The 20,441-nt window shown below is 37.6% G+C and overlaps 1 protein-coding gene across 3 annotated transcripts in view; it reads right to left on the bottom strand.

Annotated features, from left to right (window-relative positions):
* Positions 1-20,441, bottom strand: part of SVEP1 (sushi, von Willebrand factor type A, EGF and pentraxin domain containing 1) — a 2,252,988-nt gene that overhangs the window by 1,653,340 nt on the left and 579,207 nt on the right. For all 3 annotated transcript variants that reach the window (XM_044061036.1, XM_044061037.1, XM_044061038.1), the window contains exon 5: positions 4,081-4,260. In XM_044061036.1, coding sequence (XP_043916971.1) covers positions 4,081-4,260 — 180 coding nt within the window. The remainder of the gene's footprint in view (positions 1-4,080; positions 4,261-20,441) is intronic.

Genomic DNA, 20,441 nt, shown 5'->3' with positions numbered 1-20,441 from the left:
TGTGGTAGGGTGCTTTACCTATAGTTAGTTGGACCTGGAATAGCTCAAGAGAGTCAAACTGCTTAACCAGTCTTGTGGTGTATTTGACTTTAATGAAGATGGATACACCTCCACTTTTGGTTCTTTCAAACTCGTTTTTGGGGTCTGAATGTGTGGAAGGCATTTTAGCCTTCCATGGCCGGGATGTTTTCTATGGCCTTGAACCATGTCTCAGTGACTGCACAGATGTCAGCATCTTCCAAGGTGAAGAGTGCTTCCAGGGAGTGCAGTTTCTTGTTTAGGCTTCTACCATTAAGCAGTATAACCTTGAGTTTATCTCGAGTGGATTTTTTTATGTCGGCACTTTTGTTGTTTTGATATTGCCTAAAAAGGCACTATGGGTGAGGCAAGTGCCTTTGCCAGTATCTGAAAGCCTAGAGGTGATAGGTGAAGAACATCTCTGGCAAACCAGTATGGTTTGTCAACCATGTCTTCCCAGGTTGACAGATACTGGATCCCCCTGGACTGACACCAGAAGCTAAGCCAATTATTGAAGTCAATTGTTTTTGTCTATATTGTGACATCATCCTGGGTGAAGGTAGAATGCTGCTTAGGGCTAGGGACCTACCTGCCTGGGACACATAATCACATGTCTCTATTCATATAGTCCAGAGAGGTATGTCTCAAGTCATTCACCCCAACATGTACTATGACAGAGTCATAACAGTAATTGTTGTTGAGTAACTTGAGTGCATGTGTGATTTGATGGATCCTGGTACCTGACAGGCAGCTGACCATAATCTTCTCCTTGTCCAGCCTGGTGAGAGGGGCATCTGCGTCTCTCACTATGGAGTCACCTATGACCAGGATATTTGGTTTTGCCTTATGGGCTTATTTGCTGAGACACTGGAATGTGTGTTATGTGCAGTGGATTCTATTTGCTTTGCAGTGTGTACAAGTGATTTGTACTTGGGAGGCCTCTGATCTTTTGATAGGCTTTTATTGAGTACCTCTACATATATGGATTTATGTGTTGTGACCTTGTTTTGTATGAGAGGTGATGTGTGTGTGCTGACAACCTGTTTGATGTCTGGTTTGTTGTTACGTGAGAGAATTGATTCCAAATTCATAGTGTAATCACATCTCTCACATATTGTATTTGTTTGTTTTATGAGTAAATTGTTGTCAGTATAGATGAGGCAATTACTACATTGCCTCAGGATGCCCATGTCAATCAGGCTGGCCAGAAAAATGGTTAGAAATTGACCATCCATTATGGCAGCTTTTTACCATAACTACTACTGGGGAGTGGGCTAGTTTAACCAGAGTTTACTCAATGATTTACAAAGGGGCTTATTCTATTGAAGGCTAGGGGTGAAAACTACAGTGACACTTCTCAGTGCACCACTGAGTTTCCTGCAATGTACCAGGGAAGCTTGGAAGGGTTCAATAACAGATGTCTAGAAGAAAACTCTCTTTCAAGGTGTTTGCATCTATATAGGGCATCGCTGAACCCCATTGCACAGTGTGTAGCTATGAGCAAACACAAGGTTTAAATACAGGTGAAGTGAAACACATTTAAGCTGAACTACCAGTGGGAAAGCACACAATGAGCCTTCCTTCAGTAATCTTCAATTCAGATGAAGCTCAGACTACACACTTCTGCCACAAGGGTGCAGGTAGGGCCCTCCTAATGTAAGATGGCTGGCACAGTGCTCAAGTGTAACAATACAGTCTAGATTCAGCAGATCTGAATCTAGTCTATGCTATGTACTAGCTACGTAAAGCAATGCAACAGCTTTTTTAAAGTGCAGAAAAATAAAGTAAAAATCAGCAAAATGGGGCAGCAAAATGTTAAAATACAGCAAAGTGCAAAGAAAACTCAAAAAGTACTTATTTATGTTTTTATTTTAGCAGTGGATGCTTTAGATTTCAGCGGAATATCTCCAGACCTCTGGCAAAAGTCATGAAATGTTGATCAGCTCTGGTTAGATGACCTGTAGTGGTACTGCCCCTCTGCACAAACTGGCAGCTCCTTGAACAGCTGTGATCAGTGGGAGACTGTGGAGATTGTTTTCTAGAGAGGATTTTAAACTGGAAAGGTGTGCTTATATACAAGGCATGGATGGGTAACTGCCTTTTATACTAGCAGGACAAAAGACTAAGAAGAATGAAAGAATAAGTAAAGCTATTTATTTGTTGACCTCTTTGGTTTCATACCATATTTGGCTAATAACATATATATATATATATATATATATATATATATATATATATATATATATATATATATATATATATCTATACTTACGTTTTACATTCCTGCTTAAAGACTGCAATCGAATCACACTTTTAATATGAGCAGCATGGTAGTGTAGTTGTTGACTATGCAACCTCACAACTCTTGTTTTTCTGCTACTACACCCAGATGAGGTACCTTCTGTATGACCTTCGTCTGTGTTCATATTTTTGCTTGGTGATGAATTACCCCCCCCCCCCCCACACACACACACACACACACACAGGCTCACAAACACACCTCACAAATATATGGTGTTAGGTGAACTGGTAATCCTAGAAAGTGCCCATGAATATGTGTGAGTGTACAAGTGTCTTGAGATGAACTAGCATCCTGCCCAGGGAAGGTTCCCAGATGGTGCACCTTCTGAGTGCAGTCTGCATGTACTGTTGGTGTCCATGTGACTTTTTGCTGGGTCATCAAGTTCCCCCTCAATCTCAGACACATGCTATTAGATGAACTGATGATCCCCTACATTGGCCTGTAAGTATATGTCAGTGTGTACATGTGTCTTAAGGTGGACCGGTGTGCTCCCCAAGACTTACTCTCTGCTTTATACCCATTGTTTGAAGTGACTAGCACCAGCTATTCTTTCATCTTGATTTGAATAAATTGGATATCAGAAATGAATGAATATCTCAATGAGGATCGTACAATATCAGAAATAAGTTTAACATTTATTTATCAAAAGTGGTGTTTTCCGTCACTTAAATGTAATAGTCCAAAGTACAGTTCTGACAAGTGTAAACTGATATGCAGCCTTACAAAGTGCATCTAGTTTTCCTGTCATAAAAAGCTGAACATAAATGCTTAGCACACTGTACAGGATAGTATCCATCTATTATGTACTAAAACATTTAGAACACAATCCCAAGCTAGTAGGGAGATATGGCCCTTTGTAGGCAGAGTCGACTTTCATCCAGAATGGCAAGCTGAAAAAGATGTACATATCCACAATATTCAGTTCGGAATAGAAGTATACCAATATTTTTACTGAGTGCTAAACATAAAAATATATCATAAATAAATATAGTTTATAACATTATGTTTGATATATTATTTTTATGGACTACTACCCATTTTTTCTAAGTATTGTGGCAGAAGAATGCTAAGAAATGAACATTTGTTTACATTAAAATTTACTATGAAGTTATTCCAGTCCCTTTGTAGCTAGAAATGGAATCTGAGTACATTTTACAAAAAAAAAAAAAAAAACTATGGTATCATTTTCTGACAGTTTTATCAAAAATAAAAAAAAGTGTGGTTATACTACCATTTACAGACAATGGTAAAAAGTGCCATGAACATTAAATAATAAAGGGAATGAAAACTAGTAAAGGAGTTTATGGATAGTTATAAGCAATCATATGCTGGAAAAGCATTACTTTGATTTCATATTGAGTATTCTATCAAATACTGTCAGAGACTGTAGCTATAAACACAAATGCAGAACAAATACATTGGAAAAAAGGGGGATTTAAATAATCCCACCCTTAGGTGGTCAGAAACCATCATATTGTACCCTGGATTAATGTACTCTAGAAAGGGTATCATTAAATTATATGGAAATCTAACAGCTATGCAAAGTGAATTTACATGTGCAGCAGCTATTAGAATAAGATGTTGTGGCTGCATGTTTAACAGATCAGGTCATACAATTTTAATAACGAACACATAAAGAAATCAGTTTCCACATTTCACAAATGTCATTTTTATGCCAGTAATATGCTACAAATATAAATAAAAAGACAGAAAGGCAGCTGCAAGGTAATGTTGTGAAACAAACAGACTTGATACAGTACCTCTGCAGGTGGGCTGCACACCTGACCATTGTCCAGTGGACTGACAGAGACGGATGCTACTACCAACAATATCAAATCCTGTTCTGCATCGAATACCACATGCTGCATTGAAGTGGTTGTTGCAAATGTTTTGAACAAAGTAACCATTCTCTGGGGCCTGTAGCTCTGGACAGTGGACAGCTAGATTATTGTACAAATGTAAAAGAAATCTATTACACTCCAATATTATTGGCTCTACACATATTAGCATGAATAAATCGTCCTAATTTCTAAACAGCAACTTAATTTAGTACAGAAACACTTTGTAAGATGCAGAAAGAAAAGGCAAATTAAAGAAAGTCAATAAGATATCCCATGCATTCACTAATACAATTCCTTTAAACAATATAAAGATTTAATCATAAATCTCAAAGTATAATGATAACGGCGATGATTTATTATGTCTTCAGATTACCAAATGTCATTATTTTCTACTAAGAAAAGTAATATCATACCAGTGCTGAATATATCATATTCAGCTCAAGCATGATATTACTTTTTTCACATTATAAAGTTGACTGTAAGTTTTTCTTTAATCATATACACTATACACAACTGCATCAGAATAATTAAAAGCCACATTTTTATTTGTATGCCAATATGGCAAACCCCAGACAAACAGCACTACAGTGGGCCGTCTCTGTGGTCATGCTAAATGCTTATGAGGCATTCCGGGGAAGAAGAATATGGTAATTATCCAAGTACTCTGCCTAGAACTACCTGTGGTAAGGCATTTACACAGCTGAGAAATTCAGACAATCGTTTGGCTGTGTAAATCAACACTGCCACTCATGACCGCTGATGTTAATGAGCATGGATAAAAGCTCATGTTCATCCATCAAGGTAGAGGTAAGTGTTGGGGAGTTTAGAAGACAGGTAGGGTTGGCAGGTATATGAGTGTGTGTATGTGTGGGCTTGCAGGTGCAAGTGTATGTGTGACTGTGTGTCTGTCTGTGAGTATGCAATATGGAGGTTAGGTAGGAGATAGGGTTGGTGTGTGTGTGTGTGTGTGTGTGTGTGTGTGTGTGTGTGTGTGTGTGTGTGTGTGTGTGTGTGTGTGTGTGTGTGCGCGCATGCACTGGTGAATGGGTGAGTGTGTATGTTAGTGCGACTGAGTGGAAGCACTCTGTGTGTGTGTGTGTGTGTGTGTGTGTGTGTGTGTGTGTGTGTGTGTGTGTGTGTGTGTGAGAGTGTGAGTTAGGCAGCTGTAATACCTCCACACTATCCTACACTACTGAGCAAATTCTGCAACATTGGAGGGGTATTAGACACCAGACATAAGTCTAAATGTCACTAAACTCCAGGGATAACTCTAAAGACATGGGTTGGGGTGACCACTAGACACCAGGGACAACTCTAAAGATTTAGGTCAGGGTTCAATTAGACACCAAGGATAACTCTAAAGACATAACATTGTGCCTGGAGTAGGACTGGAGGAACATTTGGCAACAGGGATATATCTTCAACAGCATGCCTGAATAACACTTAAACGAAATGTGGGTGGGGGGAACACTAGTCACTTGTGATAAGTCCTCATTATCATACCTTAGCAGCACTTAAACATGACATGGGCAAAGGATATAGTAGCCATGAGGGATAATCATCATATTGTACCTTATAGGTACTTAGCAAAAAAAAAGAAAGGAAGACAATGTGGGTCAGTGGGAGGGGGCACAAGACATCACGGCTACTGTATATAGTGTGCCTTAAAGGTACTAATAAAAGACTTCAAACCCTGTACCCTCCCACCTTACACAGAGGACATTACTCCTTGGTACTACAACTAGACAGCAGGAGAGCTCTAAAGGTTTACTTAAGTCTGTCAAAAACAAACAAGGAATATACCATGAAAGGGGGGATTTCTATTGCTTCACCCTTTACACAGAGAACAGGAACATTAACCTACTATGCTAACTAATCTGTTAGTATAATTATTTTTTTTTCATAATAAGAAGCATAAATCTCTAATCTCTGGCATGTTTCAATGCTTGAAACAGTCCTTGAATAAAGAGGGATAGTGGAGAGATACTGCATTAAAAAAACTGGTGAATATTAGCCAACAACAGGAAGATTGTTTATATTACTACTACCTGGACAGTGGACTCACTTAAAATGTTAGTAGAGCAACAACTCTAGCATGAACTGTAATATCTGTCATTATTATATGACTATAAGGCTACATGGTTCATGATGGCAGAAGCAAAAACCTAAGAAGTGACATTGGGGACATTATCTCAGCTATTCAACAGGTAAGAGGTATGTATGCGCTCATGTGTGTGTCTGAAAATGAATGAGGATGGCCCTGGGCCACTGTGGTGCAAAGGCCACCAGTGTAAACTAACACAGGAAAGTGCTGATCTGTACATGTGGTAATTAACAGCAATTCAAAGCAATGCAAATTAGCAAATAATGAGGTCTTTCCTCATTGTAATATGTCTCTGAATTGCAAATCTGTATATCATGGAAACATGGTCTTTTTTACCTCAGTTGTAACCTCTAACCCTTGGGTTCTTTTTAAATACTTGTATGGGTCTTGTGACAAAGCCTTGTCACTTATGATCTACAGAGAGATGAAATGATGGAGTCACTGACTGACAACTGTCAAGAAATAGCAACATTGCTATTTCTCAAGATTCAGTTATTTTTTCCTGACATGGCAAGATAACTCCATAGTTACTATTTAAAACTTTAACCTGGGTAATTTGAAAAGGAGAGAATGCTATCTCATGTTGAATGCTTAAATACTAGTCAAGTGATTCACTGATAATATTTTATTATCAAACAACTGCTATAGAAACATTGCCCCATTTTTCTGCTAAAACATAGAATTTAAAAAAAAAAGAAACCTCAAAGTATTCAAACAGATTTAACAAAGATTTTCTGTGTACCCCGAAAAAGCAATACACAGTCATGACTGCAATTTAATTTGAAATAAGTATCACAAAAAAATAAAAGACTCTTTAAATAATATTTAAAATTGTAAATAATTAATGAGGAACATATAAGACACAAATAGCGGTAGTCACTCCATGGCTTCCCATGAGCCCCGACTTTGCCTCAATGACAGGTTCAGCCTGCAAGTTTTATAGTAGGGGAGCTTGAATGTAATAGGAAGGTAGGAATAGAGCAGCTAATTCTAGGCATTCCCCCCTCAGGAGGAAGGGTACTACAAGCAAGTCAAGAGATAGGACCCTGACCCACATTTGCATTTGTGTATGTTTATTTATTTATTTATTTTATTTTACATTTGTTTATCAGGAAAGTCTGACTGGACACGAGTCTTTTTTCAGCAGAGGCCCGAGGAGAAAAGCTCCAAATAAAACAGAAAAAAAAAAGTTTACATATACATACAGCACAGAGAAAATTTCATATTTACAAAAAATAACATAGAATAAAAGTAAGTATGCAAATATTCATGAATAAAGACAAGCTCAACATGGTTGTCAGAGAGTTGTAAATAAACATTATATTAGGAGTATCTACAATGTAAAAAGGGTATGTTAGCATATTTAAAGATAAAAATCAATAGATGGCATGCACATCGTCAAAATATGATGTGTAAATTATATCCTTTCAAGTTCTTGTGTACCTTAGTATCCGAGTTAGAAACATAGGGAAACCAAAGCTAACCAGGACTAGATCATGAGCATAGCTTTGTTTTGGAGAAATGAGTTTGAAGTTTTTTTTTTTTTTAAATGAGATAAGTTAGTAGTAGATATTAAATCTGGAGGCAATGTATTCCAGATTATCACTCTACAATTTGAGAAGAGAGACAGTCTCCTGCAATAATTGTTAGACTTGGTTACATTTATTAGAGATTTATTAACAGAGTATAGGACATGACTAGAGGAGCAAGAGTGAAGTAGTTTTTGAAGGACAAGGGTCTTTTCTGGTTGTTTAAGAATTTTATGGGTCAAGGTTAGTTGATTATATGGTAGGAGATGAGGTAGTTCTAATCAACTGAGCTGCTTGAGTTCTATGCAGTGATGAGATCTGTAAGGAAATTTTCTGGTGAACTCGGCAATTTTGTTATAGCACAAGTCTAGTTTTGATAAGTCAGATTTTCTTAGGCTAATTAGAATAGGAGAGGAATAGAGGAGCGTTGAGATAAGATGTGTTTGTGCAATGGTTGATTTTGTAGTATTTGTAAGCTACTGTTTATTTCTGCATAGTAAACCAAGTGTTTTGTGCACTTTCTTTATGGTCTGGGCAATATAGATATAAAATCTCATGTTGCTATCAGTCACTACCCCAGGAATCTTAGTATGGTCTGTGGGTGAAATTATGGTGTTTCTGACAAAGGGAAAATATTGCCAGCCCAGCCATATGGAATTTTGTAAATAATTCTGTCATTTGTGAATATTGATATGACTTACAGGAAAATATGACACTGGCAGCCCAGCTATCTGGAATTTTGTAAATAATTCTATGTCATTTGGGAATATTGATATGATTTATACAGAACTGTATGTTATGTACTGAGCTAAGATGTAACCACACCATACCCTGCTGACTTAGAAGAACAGAAATGCATGTGAACTGCATATCTGTGCAAATATATGTTTTAGCAGTAGAAACTAGAGCATAAAAGGATTAACTTGCAAAACTTCAAGAAAATAAGTTGAAATTGTTTTATGATTATGGTATCTCACAGTTTCAGTATATCAGACACAATGTCTAGAGCTAGCAGTTTTTTGTATTTTCTTGGAGAAGAGTAAATTCTAGGTCTAAAATGTAAAAGTGTTTTATTGTTTTATGACTTCCAGTTCTGAGCAAACATATGAGAGATGTATTTTTAACACAGAGATGTTAAAATTCTAAGTTTCTGTTTAGCCTGGGAACTGAAGTCAGGTGACAAAGAGTGATGTCATCCAAGCTGACCCAGCAGTAATGTTTGATATTGATTTAAGAACTCTCACAGAAAGAGAATGGGCATTTTGTATTTCTCTTTGGACCTGGAAACATCCATTCATCATCACATCTGCACTTGCTTGTAAGCATGGTTGAGGGCGTAGTATCTCTTTTAGATATAGATAAGAATATAAAAACAAAAACAAAGATAGGCAGCAAGCTGTAGAATTCCAACCAGTTTATTGTTAGCATTTTCATTCAGGAAATACATGAACTTCTTCAGACAAAGAAACCCCAAGAGTCCTCAGTTAAAATAAAACTGTCAATTAAGATGAGATAATTAATTATAAAACCAATTAACATAACTTGAGGAATTTAAAGAGCCAGTGTTATACAAGGTAAAATGTATATGTAAATAAATATAAATACTTTTGTTTTGTGTTTTTTGTTTTTTATTTTTTGTTTTGTGTTTATATAGCTAGGAATATAGTAAAGATTAGTTTACATGTTTTCTGTATTTATTTGAGACTGTCCTCCAATCTTGTTTTAAAATATTTCCTGTGATTTTGAACTCTGAAGTAACTGTGTTTGTTTCCTGAGTATAGTCTTGTTCTTTTATTTATTATTAAATATATTTAAACCTATATTTGTGGCTGATATTTATGAGACATATGTAAGCTCTTAGACTACTTGCATATATATTTGGTGACACTGTACAGGCCACTCCTAAATAGCCTGGCACATGGTCAAAACTACCATTTGGATAATAGTAATATTACCCAGTAGGGTTGGTCACCTTTTGTAAGGGCCTTATAGTAGCTAAGTAGGGGTTGGTGGCAGTGATAACTACCTTATAGTCTGGGCAGAAGGGGGCATAGGTAGTAAACCTGTACGAGCCTTCCCCAGGAGTATGTGTGCATGTTCAAATCTCAAGGTGTGTGGGTGTGTGTGTGTGTGTGTGTGTGTGTGTGTGTGTGTGTGTGTGTGTGTGTGTGTGTGTGTGTGTGTGTGTGTGTGTGTGTGTGTGTGTGTGTGTCAGCTACTTGGACAGGGACATGAAGCACTGGGTGGACAGAGAGGGTGCTGGCGGTCTTGGCTTGGTCCCTCAACTGAGATCTTAACCCTATGGCTGTGCCAGTGGGGAGTCTTATTGGGGATCTGGAGAAAGAGGGAGAAACCAGCCACAGAGTGACTGTGGTCTCTGTGTGCTCTTAAGGGAAATTGTACTTTACATTTTCAAATCTAGGTGCTTAGGATTTCCCTCTCTCTTCCCCCCTTGGCTGACCTGGTGTGACTCAGTGAATATGTGTGACTTTGTTAAAGTATTCTGAAGAAGTCGAGGGGTGAACGCCTGACGAAAGCACTCAAATTCATTAAAGAACTTGCTCAGTGTTATTCCAAGGTTCTCTTTTTTACTAGTTTGGATCTGTAGGAGTTGTAATCCTCCCATTATGTACGTCCCTCACTGTTGTCGGTGTTTAGGATTGAGGCTCCTTGATTACTGGGCCAGTTCAGGGGTGTCACAGTGTTATTCATGGGCATGATGTTGAATGGGAGAGAAGGGAAAGTGGATCTTGTAGGCTGGAATAGCACGAGTTTAGTTTTGTTAGGGTTCAAAATTAGTTGGGAATTAGTTAGCCATGCTTCAACTACAGAGAAAAAGTTTTAAGTTAATACTTGTAGTTGTATGGAATGAGTAGCACACATTAGAGTGGAATCATTGGCATGTTGTACTACAGAAGCATGTAGTATAGAATTATGGAGGTTGTTAGCAAACAGCATGAAAAGCAGGGGGCCTAGGATAGATCCTTAAAGAAGACCTAGAGTAACAGGTAGAAGAGGAGAAAGATTTTGTTGTCATTGTACTGCTTGTTGGCACCCAGTTAGGTAGTCTTGGAACCAGAGTGGTGTAGATCGTCTCAAATTCAGATCAGAGAGAAGTGTAATAAGGTTAGTATGTGAGACCATATTAAAGGCCTTTGATAGACTGAGAAAGATGGGGGATAAAAATTTGCCATTATTTCTGTGATGATTGACTATGTTAATGAAAGACATTACGGCATAATTGCACTGTGTTAGGAATGAAATCCATGTTGAGTGTTGGACAGAAGTTTGCCAGTGAGTAAGTAGTTCATAAACTGTGTGTGGATGCATCTTTCAAGGGTTTTGGATCAAGGTGATAGGATAGCAATTAGCTGATAACTGGACATTCCTGTTGAATTGTCACCTCTGTGTAAGGGAATTTGATGTGAAATTTTCCAAATAGTGGGTACTTGGTGTTCAGATATGGATCTGTTATTAAGGATGGACATAGGATAAGCGATTGCACTACTAGCTATTTTAAGATAGTCTGCTGGTAGTTTATCTGTTGCAAGGGTAGTAGGCTTTAGTTTTTCAAGCAGTTTTTGGCAAAGTCAGTTGAGACTGGTTGTAAGGGAAAAGGTATTGTTAGTATTATGTGATCTAGGAGGAGCTCCAGTGGGGATGGAGCTGAAATTGTTAGAGTTATAATTGTTTTGGTGAAGTATTTATTAAATTGGGAGCCTATGTTATCTGCATTGTTAGGAGTAGATAGGTTGGGTGTGCTGGGGTTATCTGGTGATAGTATGTTGTTTATTGCTGACCAGAACTTTTATGGGTTATTTGGTGTATACTCTGGATATTATGATAGTAATTTCTCTTGTCCTGTTTGACTAGTGTCTTTGCTTTATTTCCATGCTCATTGTATGCCTGTTTAGCAGTTTGAAATCTAATTTTGTGCTATTGATCCCAGGCTTTATCTCTTGTTTTAGTTTGGATCTGTTTCTTTTTTCTTAAAGTTAGTTTTTATACATATGGTTCTGGGAGGAGCTTGCATATTCATGATATCTAGGAAGGTAGAGTTAAAATATTTAATAGCTTTTTTAGGGGGAGTCGCTTAAGTGGATCCCATCTGGAAAGTTTCAGAGTGGTTATGAAGTATTGGGGTCAATGTCTGTTTTATTCCTTATTTAATAATAAGTAGTCTGTTATGTTGGATTTAATTGATGCTTGATCAGAAAGGTAGGGAGATGGTCACTAAGGCTGCCAGGGAGGCAGCCAGAAAAAGATGAGAGAACTGGTATATTTGTTAAAATCCAATCAAGGAAGGAGCTTCTACTCGATAACTTGCCAGTTCTAGTGGGTGCTTGAATGATTGGGTGAAGCCATGGAGGTTGATGTAATTAGTGGGGTTTTGGGAAATGGATGGTGATTCTGAGAACCGATGTAGTATGTTTCATATTGTGGAGAGGTTGTTTCCAGGGAGCATATAACTTCCTATAATAGTTATAAATTTGTTTGAATTAATCTTTAATCTTGAAAAAATACTTCTGCATTGTCAAAGATGGGGGCTTTGTTGTCTATGGCTTTCATACTAAAGTTGATTTTAAATAAAATTGCTATTCCACCTCCTTTCTTGTCCTTTCTCTGTGTTAGTAGAATATTATATCCAGGTAGAAGAATTTCATTATTGTTAATGTAAGGTTTTAGCCAGGTTTTGGTTATTAGAACAATATATTGTGAATATATATATATATATATATATATATATATATATATATATACATATATATATATATATATATATATATATATATATATATATATATATATATACATATATATATATATATATATATATATATATATATATATATATATACAGAGAGAGAGAGAGTGGCATTTAGTTGATGTATTCTGTTATTAACACTTCTGATATTGATGTTTAATAGTAAGAGGTCACCTGGCTTTCTGGTGTGGTTTGATAAACTCTGTGGGTAGTTGATTAGTTTGGAGGGAATGCTGTTGAGGTTGGTTATTGGGATGGGGTTTGAGTGGATGTATCTGCTTAGAGTTAGTTTAGATGCTATATTTATTAAGGTTTTTAGGATTTTAACTATGTATCTGTCATATTTCAGTGAGATTTGAAGGGAATTGTGGTGAGGTAGTAGTTTGAAAGGGGCTTGTAGGATGGGTGTTGTGTTATAGATTGAAGTGGAAATGATAATACTTTTACATTTATCTTTTTGCAGGGAGGAGAGAGGGGTAGACTGGGAGAAGAATGAATCCTGGAGGTGGATGTGGTAAGAGATAAAATGTGTAGCTATTGTTAGGATTATTAGAGCAGTAGTCTATAGGGATAACATGTTGATTATTGGTAGAGGTAAAAATAGATAAAAGGTACTTTTTTATAGTTATAGGTACATGCATTAGGTTAAAAAGCTGCTGTTTGGCTATTTATTTGGCTTTGTTGTGGATCCAGCTTGGGAAGGGTTACTTGACAAAGGAGTGGTGTGTGTTTAAGTAAGTTTCTCTATTTGATTGGATAATGGAGATTGTGGGATTGGTTTTGGTTGAAATAAATGTAGGTATAGTGGGGATGGGTGGGAAATGGGGCTAGGCAAGGGGACCAGAGAGAGCCCAAGCTGACTGAGTGCAAATGGAGTGGGTATAACCTGGCTTTAGAGAGCTGAAAAAAGATTCAGCAACCTAAAAGTTTTCAATCTGCCATAGTAGTTTATGGTAGTTGCCTATCCCCACTAAATCAAATTTAATTTCTCGATACAAGCAGCAAAAATTAGATATTTGAATAGAGAGCTTGCTGCCTTAGTATTTTTTATGTTTTGTGAACTAAAATATTGCCTAGTTTAGGAATTTGAAGGAGAGGTCTAGTTTGTTAAGGGGAGAATAAGCAGCTGTGGTCCCTGGTGGTATGTGTGCCAATTTCTGTCAGGTTAAAACTTTTCTAAACACTGTACTGTACAGCTTAGGTGCCCTGTGATAATTAAATGTACTTCAATAGAAAAGGTTTCATAATGGAAGACCTACATTAGGTCTTGTAGTATAGTCTTTTTCAGACTCTTATTGGTCCAATTTTGTTTAATTTTTTCATGCACAAGGGAAGCTCTGAATAGCCGCACTCACGGTAGAGAAGGAGGGGAACCCAGTAATGATATGTTAGGTCTAGGGAGAATTAAGTCTTGTAATACAGTCTCTTTCAGATTCTTATTGGTCCAACTTTGTTTTGTTATTTTTTCATGAACAAGGCATGTTCCAAATAGCCACAATCACAGTAGAGAGGGAGGGGAACCTAGTAATGATATGTTAGGTTTAGGGAGATTGGCAAGCACACCACTCTGAGGGACACGAACAGCGTGGGAAGGGATTTGTATAATAACTGCCAATAAGCATGAATAAAAGCAATGGGTACGAAGTGAGAGTCAGAGTGATGACAAAGAAAGTTACAAAAATTCTTATTCCTGTCAAGGACGAAAGCATCAGTCCTGTATTCCAAATATCAATGAATGTGTCCATAGGAGATCAGGAAATTGTACACAAAAAGAAAGACAAAGAGAGAAAGCGGGTAAGAAATGGACTATTGTGGCATAATGAAAGACCCATTAAGCACATTTGTCAGTCTTATAAAACATCCAACTTGACTTTAGACCTAAACACAGCACCACTACAGCCCTTTTTGGCTTGGTGTCACAAATAATATAAACTCTGAACAGAACAAAGATTATCTTATAGCCTCTATCTTCCTTGGTCTATACAAGGCATTTGATACTGTTCCACATGAGCAGCTACTAACAGAATTCAACTCCTAAACCTCTCTCACCCTGTAACATACTGTTTCCATAACTACTGCACTGACAGAAAACAGACAGTTAAGTGGCAGCAAACTTACTCCTTTTTCCTTCCAGTATCTATTGGAGTACCGCAGGGCTCCATTCTTGGTTCAATGCTCTTCAACATCTATACCAGCTCTCTACACAAAGAATCTAAGGATGCCACTCTCATCTGCCCAACTCCTACTCTGTCATCACTTCATAAAATTACACAGGACTTCTTTACTTCTATTAAACCTGGCTCTCCAACTCTCAACTCCTACTTAACCCATACAAAGCAAAATGTATGCTTTTCACTTCCAAAAACAACAATGACCTCAAATACACCTTCATCATCATCTCCGGATATAACACCTCACTGGAAGTGCTATTTCAAACCAAACTACTAGGTATGATCATAAACAACAACCTCAAATTTGACAAGCATATATGACGTGTAATATAAAAAAAAAAAACAGCAAAAACTTGGCACCTGATAAGAATCAAAATATTTCCTGACAAATATTTCCAAAAAGAAAACATAGCAACCACCTTCTTAACCTTCTTACTGCCATCACTTGTATTTGCTTCACCAATACATACAAATCTAAAATCCAGCCTTATGGCAAACTAAGCTATTGCTATACCAAAATAGCAAAATTTGCCTCAGATCTTCTTTCAGTTACCCTCTACTGCCTAGGAGTAAAGCAAATGAACTGTCTGGAATTAGCAAATCACTTAGCCTATTAACAGTTAATCATAGCCCACACAACACTACATCAACCTGAAAACTGCCCTGCACTACAAAACCTTTTAACCAACCAATGCTCTTACTAGACAGTTAAGATCCTGCACCCTATCCCTCCTTACTATAACTAAATGTAAAAACTCATCAGGCAACCCATCATACTCAAATTATATCACAACACTGTGGAATTCCATCATTTTCAACATAAAACATACTTCAGACCTATCCAAATTCAAACTTCATGTCTAAAAGCACCTCTCTCAAAAGTGGCTACGCTCTTATAATACTTCTGTTGAATTTAAATTTACACTACATATCAACTCACTCTGTCATACTACTGACAAAATTTTAGTTTCCTCTACTCTCTTTTGAATTATCTAGCCAAACACTACCACTACTATTCCCAAACATATATTTTTAGTTTCTCCCTAAACTCAAGGAATGTAATAATCCTTATGTACAATACTTGCCTTACACTTATTGCACTATAATGTTTATTACTGATATTGTAAATCATCTATACTTCAACCTTTTATTCTCTGTAACTGATATAAACCCTCTACTTCCACTGGCGACCTTTTATTCTACCACCTCCTTTCTTGCTTTTCTTTATCCTGTTACTATTAAACTATCAATTTCTTTTTAATTCCAACCTGTAATGTATACATATACATTTATGTCTGTTATGATGTGATCTATATGCCAATTGTATAATTTTTGTTTACATGTAATCATTTTTCAAAGAGCATGTGGAGTTTTTCTCTCCAGGTCTCACTGGAAAAGGATATACTAGTCATCAAGTCAGACTATCCTAGTAATCAAATGCTAAATAAATAAAAAAATAAATAATTTTGCTGATAAGAGCAAGAATGACTTATTTTTTCACGGATTGTTTTTGTTATCCTAGCATTACATTTGTCATGGATTAATATTCAGATATCAACACACTGCTACTGTGCTTAAAACAGTGACAGATATGTAATCCTAGAATTAGAAGAATATTCAGTGTGGTGGGAAGCACACGGCTAAAGGAGTAATATACTTCTGGGCCCCAAGTGAAAGAAAAAAAGGCACTGGTGCCCAGTTGACCTTTTCAGTTAATAAAAGAATTTTATAAATTGAGAATGCTCAAACTCAATAAAATGAAGAAGTAGGTGAAATGAAGGAATATGAAACTCAAACCAAAAGCTGTAGATGGAATGAAGGAGCAAACTCAATTCTTTTAGTACTTTCGTTCAAATTTATTCTTCATGAACTTTTTAAGTTCATGAAGAATAAATTTGAACGAAAGTACTAAAAGAATTGAGTTTGCTCCTTCATTCCATCAACAGCTTTTGGTTTGAGATTCGTTTTCCAGTTTGTTGTGTGCTTATAAGGTTTTGTGAAATGAAGGAATATGTCTAGACTACAACAGCTACAAAAGGGAGAAATTATTTGGATCAGTTACCACACTGGCAAGAAAAGGTAGTAGAGCAAAGCTGAAGATGAAGAAGAGAGGTGTGGAAAGCCACATGGAATGTATCTGGAAGAGGAGGACTTCAACAAAACTTAAAGATGTGTTACTACATTGCATTGCATTATGTTTGCTTAAAGGCAGACGGATAGAATAAGTTGATCTATTCTTCCATTTTTAAGTGCCTTAACAGTCTACCTTCCATCTATCCTTGCCCTGCTCCAGACACTTTTTCCACTTGTCCCAAACCCTCTTGAATGTCTCTAGGTACTCTCTCTCTCTCTATACCAATATTTTTGGTAGTCCATTCCATGGAACCATATCAGTCTTTGTGAAAAAGTACTTTCACAGATCCAAGAATATTCAGTCCTACACATTACTGCCTATGCTCCCTTATTCCCCTGGACTCTTCTTGTTCAGAATATCATCTTCACATCTCTGTGATATGAGTTTATGTTCCAGTATGATATTTCCTGTCCTTCTGGTTTCAGGTGCAATGAGCTGTTGCGTTAAATCTCCTAGCATCTTGTCATCATCCTTCCCTTCCATCCCATTGATCATTCTTGTAGTTTTCCTCTGGAAAGCCTGATTTCCCAGATGCCTGTTTTTCCCCTTATAAGGACTCCAAGACTCCACACATTACTCAAGGTATGATGACCAAGATCATATGGAACAGAAGCATTACCTCTTTGCAGCTGGAGTCTGTTCTCTTGAGGATACTCCACCAAATTCTGTTTGTTACTGCCACTACCCCAATGATCTTTTCCCTACAGTCCTATCTAGGTGTGATCAACATTGCCAGATCCCTTCCCTATTCTTTTACCATCAGTACTACTTCCCCCTCCCCCACACATCTTATACATTACACCAGGTTGTTGTGGCCTAATTCATTATTTGTATGGGGCTTCAACTGCCACCCTTCTGTCAGCTTGTTCAGCCTTTCCTAATCTTTCTTTATACTCATCCTCCATTCTGCACCGCTGCACATATCTTTGAGTCATGAACAAAGAGGCTGATCCTCTTTTTCTACTGCCACAGATATGCCTGCTACAAATGAGACAAACTTACTTACTACTGACCAAGGCTAGACATTGTCCAGTCCTCTTGGGAGTCACTTCCTTAACTCCTGACATTGTCCTTGTCATCATTACCATCTGTGCCCTACTATATAGCAATGTAGCTATTCAGTTTTTCAGTCTCCATCCTACTTCAGTCATTCCAGTTTTTCTATGAGCCAGAGCCTCCTGTGAGCAGCTTAATCAAAAGGCCTTGTTGAAGACCAGGCAGACAATGTCTTCTGATATCTACCTATCTAGTTCATCAGTAACCAAGCCATAAAACATGATAAGGTATAATTGAGATACCCTTATTGTCATGAACCCATATTAGATACTGTGACAGTTAGGAAAGCTACAGGCCTTTCCTTTAGGATTTTCTCCACGACTTTCCTTGCCACTGTTATTGTTGCTACACTTTTGAGAAAGTTCTACAACTGTTACCTTCCAGTGATCTGGCACTTCTGTACTAGTCAGTGATCTTACAAAAATGTCCATTTGTGGATCTGTTAACACACTTGCTAAATTGTTTAGAATTCTAGGAGGCAGCCTAACTGGTTCTTGTGCATTGCCCTCTCTAAGACCATGATCCCAGTAAATAGCTTGCTTCTCTATCCTGATGTCTATCTGCTGTTCTTCCCATTCTGTGATATCACGTCCCCAGCATGGCACCCTCCTGCCATTTGGTTCACCAGTGTGTCCTCAGATAATGACCACTAGGGCCGTTTTAAACCTAACTATGCATCCCAAATCTCTGACAAGTTCTGGTACCCTTGATAAGTGTAAACAGGGGTGTGGGAGATGAACTATTTCCCTTTGTGAAGAATGAACCAAAGCATTGATTCAGAATCTCTACTTTTCACAGCCTTTTGTGATCTCTCTCCCATCTTGCTAACTCCCTTTCAACTTTAACCTTTGGTTCCATCAACATATTGAATTCAATTTTGCCAGCCTCCTTTTACTATGCCTCTTCCACCTCACTCCTCCTCCTTTATATCTCTTGTATGCCTTGGCTTTTGTCCTAATTGCTGACCTCTTATTTTTATGTATTGATATTTGCTTTGTCATTTTTTGGCTTTTTGTCTCTTACTTGCATACATGCTGATATCCTAGAGAATCCAGAACCTCACACATTACCATAGCTTATTTAATCCCTCAAGTTTGTTTCCAATCTCATAACTCATCCTTGACCACTTCCACCTACCTCTTATAAAAACCCACACCATCGTTTGTTTGATTTTGCTATTACCCTTCCCCCTGCTCTTAATAAGACTGGCATGATCACTGTTGACTTATGCTGCCTTAAATGGGCATTTCTGATCCTCTCTTATGGATTAGGGTCACATCCAGAATTGTGTCCTTTTCAGCAGTCCTGCATGAGCTGGCTGAACCACTCATCATCCAAGACCTCAGTCAACTCTAATCATTCTTCACTGAGCAGCTTGAAATCTACCAGTCTGCTCATGCAGATTCATATTGTAGCCCAGACTATACTCCTGATTCATATTGTAGCCCAGACTATACTCTTGATTCATACTGTAACCCAGACTATACTCTTGATTCATACTGTAACCCAGACTATACTTTTGATTCATATTGTAGCCCAGACTATACTCTTGATTCGTATTGTAGCCCAGACTATACTCTTGATTCACATTGTAGCCCAGACTATACTCTTGATTCATATTGTAGCCTAGACTATACTCTTGATTCATACTGTAGCCCAGACTATACTCTTGATTCATACTGTAGCCCAGACTATACTCTTGATTCATATTGTAGCCCAGACTATACTCTTGATTCATACTGTAACCCAGACTATACTCTTGATTCATACTGTAACCCAGACTATACTTTTGATTCATATTGTAGCCCAGACTATACTCTTGATTCGTATTGTAGCCCAGACTATACTCTTGATTCACATTGTAGCCCAGACTATACTCTTGATTCATATTGTAGCCCAGACTATACTCTTGATTCGTATTGTAGCCCAGACTATACTCTTGATTCACATTGTAGCCCAGACTATACTCTTGATTCATATTGTAGCCCAGACTATACTCTTGATTCATACTGTAGCCCAGACTATACTCTTGATTCATATTGTAGCCCAGACTATACTCTTGATTCTTTCTGCTATAGCATTGTTCTTTCACTCTTACCTTACATTTGATGCTCTCCTCTATGCAGGCTGCTATTCCATACCCATTTCTCCCATCTCTGTCATTTCTGAAAATCCTATACCCCAGGCACCTCCATGTTCCACCCCATCTTGTTATTGTCTTGTCATTGTCCCATGTTTCTATAATACCAGCAGTGTTCACCCTCTCCTCCTGAATCACTATATGCAACTCACTATATTGCTACCCAGACTGTTGTACTGCAGAATAAAAATACCACCATTAACCATGGTCTGAGTCACCTTTGTAAGAGTACCAATGGAGAATGTGGAAACCTTTAAAACTCGGTTTCATTCCTACCTCTCCGTTATCTGGAAATGTACCTGCATTCTCCCAACCTAGCTCACCCCCCCCTAACCCTTCAACACCTAAACTCTATACTAACCTTCTCTACAAAAGGAATAA

Source organism: Protopterus annectens, chromosome 2.part0 (assembly GCF_019279795.1).
Source record: "Protopterus annectens isolate FY-2018-M chromosome 2.part0, PAN1.0, whole genome shotgun sequence".
Taxonomy (NCBI): Eukaryota; Metazoa; Chordata; order Ceratodontiformes; family Protopteridae; genus Protopterus; species Protopterus annectens.
This window is presented reverse-complemented; position numbering and strand designations above follow the sequence as displayed.